The 10,149-nt window shown below is 39.8% G+C and overlaps 2 protein-coding genes across 9 annotated transcripts in view; one reads left to right on the forward strand and one right to left on the reverse strand.

Moving 5' to 3' along the window:
- Nucleotides 1-4,913, forward strand: part of LOC122877310 (cyclin-dependent kinase-like 5) — a 36,661-nt gene extending 31,748 nt beyond the window's left edge. For all 8 annotated transcript variants that reach the window (XM_044198686.1, XM_044198689.1, XM_044198694.1 and 5 more), the window contains 2 exons: nucleotides 1,549-1,710; nucleotides 1,807-4,913. In XM_044198686.1, the coding sequence (XP_044054621.1) occupies nucleotides 1,549-1,710; nucleotides 1,807-2,166 (522 nt within the window). In that variant the 3' untranslated portion in view covers nucleotides 2,167-4,913. The remainder of the gene's footprint in view (nucleotides 1-1,548; nucleotides 1,711-1,806) is intronic.
- LOC122877311 (retinoschisin-like) lies at nucleotides 4,719-9,540 on the reverse strand. Its single transcript, XM_044198696.1, has 6 exons — nucleotides 9,462-9,540; nucleotides 8,955-8,980; nucleotides 8,597-8,852; nucleotides 7,300-7,441; nucleotides 7,025-7,220; nucleotides 4,719-5,439 (listed from the first exon to the last, which is right to left on the reverse strand). Exons 1-6 carry the CDS (start codon nucleotides 9,514-9,516, stop codon nucleotides 5,287-5,289), a joined length of 828 nt encoding a protein of 275 aa, XP_044054631.1. The 5' UTR covers nucleotides 9,517-9,540; the 3' UTR covers nucleotides 4,719-5,286.
- Between the last annotated feature and the right edge of the window lie 609 nt (nucleotides 9,541-10,149).

Here is a 10,149-nt window from a genome sequence, read left to right on the forward strand (position 1 = left end):
TGCTTTGATCATTTTAGAAGTATGGCGAAATTCATTCACGTAATAATGAGCTGTCAACATAAACCAGTCAGATCCATCTATGCAAGTTCAGTGTCAGCACAACTCTTAATCAGTATTGAAAATGAGTGCAATCAAGTGCCTGTTTCGAATGTTCAGATTATTGATATTTGATCATTTAATTCATAAAAGTGGATCTTACTCTTAGAATTTTCGATTAAATCAAACGCAAGTCTTTTTCCCGTTAAATGAATGGATCTGGCTGGTTGTTTTTGTGTTAGGTCTATTTGATTCTGATCAGTTGCCACTGATTTCAGCCACAGCCCTAACAGCATGTCTCCGGTTATGAGCTGAGGATGAACGAGAGCGCTCAGGCTTCGATTAAACACATCACACATCACGCAGAAACATTTGATCAACTTCTCTAAACCCATGACTTGATTACAGACCACAGATCAGGAAAGAGGAGGAACCAAAAGAGTTGCTAAATATAAAAGCAACCACATTTTGACATGTTAAAGTGACTGCCATCTCAGTGGCAGTAATGGTTCAACATGACACAGGTGTTTGAGACTCTTTCTTCCCCTCACATTTCTATTTATATGTGACAGTCTGTTCAGATTCTGAGAGGGGGTTACAGCTGATGACAGAGCACAAATAAACGCAATCTGGCCAGGAGGAATCAGGCAGTCAGACTCAGAGTTGGTGGAAAATAGTGTTTGCAGCATAATGAGTAGATCATTTGAAAATACTAAGGCTTTAGATGTCATGGATTGTATAAATGTCTAAAATCGCCAAAAAACAAGAGGAGTTGTCTCTTCTCTTCCTCAGGTCAGTGAATGCTTAGTGTTTCTGGCACCAGATGCATGTTTTTTAATTTGTATGACTTCACTGCACTTGAGACCAAACAATGCAAAGGCCTTTTACCAAAAATAACTTCAGACTTATGTCTGTGGTAAATTAAAACATGTAAAGGATAACACCAAACACAGTAATATGTTTTCTTAAGCACATGTTTGAGGTTTTAATAGGTATGGAAACAAATTAGGGTCATTAATATTTTGACCTTGTGAAATGAATTTCACTGCTCGCAGTTGTATATCACCTTTTGTGGGCATGTGAAACAAAAATGCATGCATCATGTGTGACTTTGTAAAAAGGTTTATTTTTAACATATTTTAATTACACATGCACAAAATATTTCTACAGCTGCAATACTTTTTTACAAAGTCACACATGATGCATGCATTTTTTTTTTCACATGCGCACAAAAGGTGATATACAACTGCGAGCAGTGAAATTCTTTGTAAATGTCATTTCACAAGCTCAAAATATTAATGACCCTAATTTGCTTCCATAAATAGGTCTCTGAAAAGAAACTTTGTTTCTAGGAATACTGATGAAAGCGTGTGGTGGAAACATCTGTTGTTTATTTCACCTCAGAATTGCGTGCGTTTGTTGTCCTTTACATTGAGTGGACCTATTTTGGTTATAAGTTTGAAATTGTTAGTTTGGAGAGGTTAAATGATATCTACACCCAATGTGTGAAAGGTTCCTAGTGAAGGGGTGGATACAGTCATCCAGAAGTCCTCCAGGTCCTCCGGTCACCAGAGCAGCCGCCACAGGACCCGTGACAAGAGCAGAGACCGGGACCAAGAGCGAGACAGGGACAAGGACTGGCCACCTGAGAAACTGTCCGATTCACACTCTCCTGTAAGTCTTAAAGGGAAAAAAAAGTGTTTTCTTGATGCTTTTTGTTTTAAAATGTTTCATTTAAATATGTTGGTCCTCTGTAAATGTCCCTCTCAGAGTCAGCCACTGAAGTCTCTGCGCAAACTCCTGCACCTTTCATCCTCATCCTCCAACCAGACTGCACCGTCTGATATGCGCTACCAGCCGCTGCCTAATCCAGCCTCTGCTCAAGGTGGTTTCACAGAAAGCCGGGGTCACTCAGGGGTTAGCACGCCCCAGCTGAAGAGCCGACAGACAGCCTACCCGCTGCCCGGACAGCTGGAGTCTGGCTGGCACCCGTCGGCCCTGGGTCGCCCCGAGGGCAACCCCTACCCGGAGCAAATGAGCATCAAGGGAGGCCAGAATGGGCACGGCTTCGGACGCCCCTCCAGGTCTCGTATGCCAAACCTCAACGACCTGAAAGAGACGGCTCTGTGATCTCCATCACCCTACAGCTCTCAGATCCACTTCAGACTCCTCCGTTTCCCCTCTGTTGCTCCTACACGTCCCTTGCGTAACAGTACACCTCCTGAATCCACATAAAAAACACAGATACCAAACCTTCAGTTTTAAACAGCTTGCAAATAGGCCAAAAGCCTTTTTACGTCTTCATTTTTTTTTAAAGCTTCCATGTTTGATAGACTTTATATTATTACTTCTGTAATTCTGATTATAATTTGTATTATAAAGTAAATATATTACAAAATAAATATATGTAAATGGATAGATAAAGCGTAGATTTTAAGTGTAAGTATTTTTGTTTCTATTCGATATAGAAATATAGTACATTTTGCTGCGTAGTATTTCCTTAAGATTATCTAAGGCATTCTAAACAAATAAAGTTTTATCAGTTGTTACAATAGAAATTAGTAATGTCAGTAACTTTGCATTGTGTTCATCTCACCCAGGATTGTAACTCCAAGCTGTCTTGCCTTTGGATGTGCTCTGTCATACTGGATACAGATGCTCAATGTGCAACTGCAAGTCAAAGCAGTCTTGTTCTTGAAAATATAGCTGTTGTGCAATTTTTCTGAGTTGGCACTGACAATCTGTAAAGCTTAAATCTATGTGTTCTTTTTCAGGATATTTAGGTTTTTATGTCTTTTTGTAATGCAGCCATTTTAGATACTCTGGTGCCATAAACTGACAGAAATCTAACCTACATCGCCCTCTGTAGGAGATAATGAAGCACTGCATCTACTGTTTCCTGACTGACATTACCATGCACTAACTAACATTTAGGCACTGACTTTTCATGCACAATATGTGTAAATCATCATTTTCCTATATATTATAAACAAATGTCATACAATTAAAACTATGGTAACACCTCAATTATCTCAAATAGAACACACATAATAACTGTTCCTTATATAGACTATACCAACAACCCTTTTGGTGGTAATGTCATCTAAAATAACTTACTGAAATGTTTATTTATATCAGTATCAAGTGTTATGAAGCACCCTTATGGATGACTTATACAGTAGTGAAACCTTGATACTTGCCCAGCTTCGAGCAAACTTCAAGCATCCAGTTAATGGAAAGGGACATCTGAAGTTGATACTGAAGGATGGGGATTCTCTCTGATAACTTCCCTCACTACCAGGATTCAAGGATGTGTGTCTGTCGCTAATTTCTCACTTAAAGATTTCACATAAGCAACTTCCAAGTGGTTCTACTTGTTTAATCAGTTAAAGAAATGTACAAATACATCAGAAAATATTATACAAAGTTTAACTGCTGTAAAGATTTGATTTATAAAACATGAATTGCACGTTTTTGTTCCTAATCATTGTTAGAAAGTAATTTTTAAAGCAGCTAGAGGAACACAAAAAGCCATTCTGGGTGTACAAGTGCAGTGGTCCCCAATGTACCACCACAGTCCTGTCAGCTGAACCCAAGTGTACCCCTTTATCAACACCCCCCATCATGTTACAAATGTGTTCATTTGAATTGATCATAAACTGGATGTTATTTAACACAATTGATTATATAAAAGTGTATATTATTACAGTATTTCTTTTTCTTACGGTTGAACTGTCAATGTTTAGTTAAGTTTATATTTGTAGTGGCAGAAGCAGGGCATTTCAACCATATATCCATTAACTACATTTAGCTAACAATTCTAACTTTTTATTCATTACTTTTAGCTAGTTTAACCATTTATCCATTCTTTTTAGCTGTTTCATCCGTGTATCTATTACTTTGAGCTATTTCAACCATTTCCCCACAAGGGGCTACTACTTTTAGCAAACTATTACTATATGTTTAGCTATATTTTATACCATTTATCCATTACTTTTAGCTAACTATACTTGAACTGTTTATCTATTATGTTTAACTATGTTTAGACTTTCTCGCTTGCTAACTTTTCACACACTCTCAGTTGCTACTGTCAGCTACTCTACAGTCATTCCATGTAATCCCTTGCAACTGCAGAAGTACCCCCTGGGCTACATGTAGCCCTGGTTGGGAATCACTGTACTAGTGTATATTTAACTTATTGCACATACTGAGCCACTTGGGACAAGCTTTTGAGAAATCTTAATATGGAACCACAGTGGGGGCAAAAGCTCTGTACTGTAACATTGTTTTCTGTCTGGGATAAAGTGCCATGAAAGTAGCTTGGCAGAAATAAATCCTAAGCTTTTTAATGTTGCACTTTGAAGAGACTGTGTGGCTCAGCAATATTTCTCTGACTCTGTAAATTCTTCCTCACTTCATGTCCATCATGTGCACAGTGTGTGTAGACTGAAACACGGGGCCTGAGGCTCCCACAGTAACACACTGAGTCCAAACATGACCGTATCGTATTGTGTATTGTGCATCTGTAAGGACTGTGCACACTCTGTATTTGACACAATACATTTCTCTCTTTGGATTATTGTTTTGCTGAAGGAGCACCGTGTATTATATTAATACTGATGTGTGACTACTTGTTTGGTAATATTTATAACAGAAGATGTTTATCAACTGTTTAAATTAAATCAAGTATTAAGTTTGTGCTTTTATTACAGACACAAATTAGTAGCATAGTCAGTGTTTATCTGCTTTTTTTTCAACAGAGCATTTACATGAGAACATAAACCCACAAATGAATGCTTAACAATTTTAGAATATTCATGTTTACATATGTAACAGTAAATCTCAAATAAAACAAACTCATTTGATTTGACTCTTAATCTGTATAATATTGTTTTCATTACAGTGTTTAGGAATAAGTAATCAAATCAGCCTCCTAATTGCATTTTAAACTGGAATCCCCTGTATGCATTGAGGAAGGTGTTCAACTTTGTATTTACATATTAAAACAAATTAATTTATACAAATTTTAAGACAGATAAATAGTGCATCAAAGGACGCCGAACATGTCCACCTGCCCAGACTTAGTTTGCTTTGAGCATCACCAAAGAAAGACAGACATGTTAAAGAGATGAAGGTCATAACGCGGTTACATGATGGTTCTTTCAGTGCTGGACCAGTGTCCCCCTTTTGGCAAGCAGCAGGTTGGCAGGGGAAGGATAGACAGTGAGGAAAAAGCAGGCTGAGCGCACTTCAGGTACACTTGTTCATGCACATCAGCAGCTCCATCCTCATGGCAATGCGGGTGTGCCAGCCCAGCGGCAGCAGGCGGATGTAACGAGCTACGATGGGTGGGCGCAGCAGGTTCTGTACCGAAGAGGAGCGGTCAGAGTTCCCATAGAAGACCTGAAGAGTAGAAAGTAAACCGCATGTGAAGATATACTAGATCACTTTATTATCATGTCTCTTCACTTTCACTTCATTTCTTCTTGGGGATCCATTTCCTCAGTAAAACTAATGGTTCATATCTGCTCTTGAATTGTGCCGAAATCTGTTTCCTATTGCTTTTTTCAATGTCTGACATGTGGATCCCATATGATGTCCTTAGTCCTTCAACTATTATTTTCTGTTTTTCAATTAATTAGATATCCGTGATCATTTTTTGCTCATTAAAAACTGGCATGATTTTCCAGTGTATGTAAAAAATTGCTGTGAACAATTTGAAAGCCAAACAGAAGTGAAAACAAAAGTCCCCATTATGGCTGAAACTAACTATTGTTTTCATTATTGATTATTTTCTTGATTAATTGCATGTCAGAAAATAGTGGAAAATGCCCACCATACTTTCCTAAAGCCAAAAGTGACATTTTCAAATGTCAAATCCTCAGATTGGAGAAGCTGGAACCAGAGAATATCTGGTGTTATTGCTTGAAAAACGATGATCAATCGTCCAATCAGTTCAGCTCCAGTCCCCATACCAAAAACGCCAGCTCTTTAGCATGGCATTTGTATCAGATTATTTCATTTTCACATACACAAAGTAAGCATGATTACCAGAGTAAGACAAGTCTATAATACTGCTATCAAGAGGAAAATTAGATCGAAAGGTTGATAACAGCGTCTAGTTGCACAGAATCTGTTCAAAGTGCTGAAATCACTTTGTTCACATCATTGATAGATACCATTTAATAGCGGATTGGAGAATATCACACCAGACTATTTATTCTTTTAGACTAAGAAAACAATTCATTGGACACTGAATTCCAGTATTGAGGCAAGCTTACTTAATTCAATATATAAGTGCTAAATGGGGAGAAATATAACTGAGGCTACAGGGTATCGTTTAAAGTATGGTGAAGCTTTATTAAGGATCATAGTTGGTAGGACAATCAACAGGTGATCATTAGTTTTACCTTTACCTAAAGGACCGTGTTACATAGCCTATATTTGCCTTTAATAGAGGACTGACAGCAATAGACTATTTATGAGTTATGGTTTATTATTGTTTGCTTCTGACAGTTTTCATATGGTCTTTATGTAAAATGCCTTTTTTATATGTCGCATAAACTCCTTGATCTTGATCTCCAGGACAACAGCAGGTATTGTGAGGTTGTCCATTGCTCCGTGTGTGTGTGTGTGTGTGTGTGTGTGTGTGTGTGTGTGTGCTGCTACAGTGGCAAAACAAGTCCGTTTACATGCCATGGCCATTTCTGCTCTATGCAAAGCCAACTTACTAGTGTCTAAGACTTTCAGAGAATTTGTCGTTTGTTTGTCACTGTGACAGCCTCATTTTTGTTCCTGTTCTTTGTCGGGGAGGACGTGGGAAACTAATTTTCACACTTATGGTTCTTTTTACTATAACTCTGCTGTTGACAAAGTCAAGTCATATTAATAAAGTCTGACAAAAGTCACAAACATATCATTTGTTGCATAAAGAAAGTTAAAATCCACCGTCCTTAGCCCTGCACTGACTACTATTTTGTGCTCTTACCCTGTTGTTTCCTGTCTGGTCTTTGTAATAGATCCAGTTGAGAGTTTCCACAGTGCGATATTGGACGCTGTATTTAGTAATCCACTCATCAGCATCGCAGCGGCCCTGGATGAGGATGCCAGACACAACACCCACCTCCTTCAGGTCGATCTGGATCCACTGAAACTGGTCGTTAAACTTGGAGAGCCACGCACATCTAACAGAAATAAACATGTATGCTTTTGTTGTAGTATATTCACAATAACAATGAGAAGAACTAGGTTGCCATGACGTACCCAAAGCCTTGGTTGTTAAGGCGAGCCTTGCTGGGGGTCCAGGAGGAGTACCAGCCGACATATTGGTCCTGATTTGAGCAGCTGATCTGGTCTGATGTCACAGATCCAGATTCAAAGCCCAGGGCTCTGTGGTAGGGGCATTCTGTGGAGGACAGACGTACGCTTTACTGTGGCATTAAAACGTTTAATTGCTAAGATCCAGCCATTAGAACACATGGAAGGCTAAACTTAATAAACAAAGAGAATTGCTTAAGACTTGATTTGGTCTGGGCTTGATATTTTCTGTGTTCCACATTTGCATGAAATAAATGTACTGATGTTGAAACTGCTGTTTCTAGACTTCAGACTAACCTGCAACTTGAGCAACACCCACTTTGTCACACCTCCTCTGTTACGATTTATTTACTGCTCAGAATGACCACAGTATCTGAACACTGCCATTATACTGTGGCTATGTCAAAATAAACTGCAGTGCATCCAATTCATTAAAACGTTGACACAGGTTTTGGGTGCAAATGCAAAAGAAATCCAGTTCACACAGCCTCAAAAAAACACAACAATATACAGTATAATGTCCAAGTAACATTTGAATGGTAACATGATTTTATTCTCTAATAAAGTATTTTGACCAGCCTTCCGGCTTGTGGCGATCTAGCTTACACTAAGATCCGATACGCCGAAAGCTTGCGTGATAAGGTGGAAGAAGATGATCGGGACATCATCTTACGTGTGCTGCTTTGCCCAGTACTATCACGCTATTAGGTGAAGGGCACGCCCTATTTTGGGCTCCCTAATCTGCTCATCACATCCCTGCACAGATAATGAGATTATCTAACAGCTTTTGTCGTTCCGGGCCTCTTCCTCTTCCTCCATTTCTTCAACCCAAACTGTTATCATCTCTTTAATAGATCCAAGCCCTTTTAACTTAAAGTAAGAGCGTGGTTGAAAAATGTCATAGTAGAAGGTGATTGTGCACCACTGCAGAGATGCAGAGGCTGAGCCAAGATCCGGCTGAGTGTATGTAAAGGACACAGCCAGATACCATCAGCTGTGTGATCCATCACACCAGCTGGAGCTCTCTGTGTGCCCAAGACACCTAAAAAATCTACAGGATACAATGCTGCCCGCCATTCATCTTCACGTGTGCGATGCTCCCTACCATGTCATTGTCCTTCACATAATGTGCATCACTTTTTTCTAAACTTACTGCCCTGGTAAATGACACACGGAAACAGACAGGGGACTGTCAAGTCAAACCAAGTCATGTGACCCAGGTGGAGCCAGTCAGAGTCCTCACCTGGCATGCAGTTCAGCAGGTGACCCTGAGGTGGCGGCGGCGGCAGTGAGGTCGGCAGGACGGGTGGGATGACAGAGGGGATACCTGTCGGTGAATCAGCAGATTCACAGTCACAGGTGCAGGCTTTGATGTTCCGCGTCCACGTCTCGATCACCTGCTGGTCCTCCTCCTGCAGGCTCTCCTCCTGGAGAACCTCCCCCTCCTGGACAACCTCCCCCTCCTGGACAACCTCCCCCTCCTGGACAACCTCCTCCTCCTGAAGGACACACAGGGAGGAGTTAATCCAGAGTTTGCCCCCAGAGTGAGTTCAAAACCACATTTCACACTTCTTTTAGGTGGTTTATTAAGGGGCTCTTACCTCCTGTGAGTGAACAGCGATCAGGGCTGTACCACATCAACAGATGCATGAAATGTAGAAGCAGATGGTGAAAGTAAATATGAAAGCTAAAACCAAACTTCTGTAAAACTAAACTAAAATTAACACTTGGACAAATTCAGTTCTGAATTGTTTGCTGGTATTTTCATGTCATCATTAACATGACTGTGACAATTATTCTACAAGATTTGTGTGTATGTGACTAGAAGAAACCTGAATTGAGGTCAAGAACACATAATATTTAATAATAAAAAAAATAACTCAATCACAAACAATGAATAGCTCATTGCCCGCTATCAACAAGCGTCTTCATAATGATACATGGTAAATCCCAAATTTTGTTGCAGCAAAATTTCTGTACGGTACTTTGACTAGCATGGTTACAAAAAGACACAATAAACAAGGCAGAACAGTGAGTGTATTCCCAGTTTTAAGGCAGACAGAATGCATTATGATTTAATAACATCCCTCATGCAGGTGCACACTTACCCTGAGATAGAAGCAGGACGAGCAGCACAGCAGCACAACGAGCGGTGACCTCCATCTTCCTCTTCAGCTGTGCTGGAATGCGATGTGTGTGTGATACCCAACGCTAGTGGATAGGATTACTGTAATCCACAGGCCTGCGATGGCCTTATCTAATGCTCTTTATTGGCCCTTATACACCTCCCTTAGGCTTGTCTTATTGTACTGCACCTGTGGGGAATACCATCCCTTCATAAATCAAGAGTGAGCATCATTCTCTATGGCAGTGGTGTCTTTCAGGATTATGATCACCTGTCAACATTACAACCTACTTATGTGTTTGAATACATGGGTTAGACATTCACAGCAATCACTGATGTTAATATTTGAAGATTTTAAAACATCTTGTAAGTTCTCCCATGTTTCCTGTTTCCTGTCTGTACCTCAGCTGTCACATCTGATTAAAAAAAAACTGCAGCAGGTGCCACAATGTCACTTGTTGTCTTAAATCTAATAGTTCGAGATTTTGGGAAATACAATTATTATTCATGTTGTTGCCAAGAGATAGGTGAGAAGATTGATACCACTCTCACAATTGTGTGCTAAATATGAAGCTGGAGCCAGGAGAAGCTTAGTTTAGCTGAGAATAGCATAGCATAGCTACCCTGGTTCTGTCAAAGGTAACAAAATCTGCATACCACCACCCAAACTC

Source organism: Siniperca chuatsi, linkage group LG6, assembly GCF_020085105.1.
Source record: "Siniperca chuatsi isolate FFG_IHB_CAS linkage group LG6, ASM2008510v1, whole genome shotgun sequence".
NCBI lineage: Eukaryota > Metazoa > Chordata > Actinopteri > Centrarchiformes > Sinipercidae > Siniperca > Siniperca chuatsi.

Coding starts and splice junctions, on each gene's coding strand:
- LOC122877311 (XM_044198696.1), bottom strand. CDS start 9,516: ATGGAGGTCACCGCTCGTTGTGCTGCTGTGCTGCTCGTCCTGCTTCTA. Junction 8,981..9,461: donor CGTCCTGCTTCTATCTCAGG/GTAAGTGTGCAC, acceptor GATGTGGTACAG/CCCTGATCGCTGTTCACTCA. Junction 7,221..7,299: donor CTTAACAACCAAGGCTTTGG/GTACGTCATGGC, acceptor TATTTCTGTTAG/ATGTGCGTGGCTCTCCAAGT.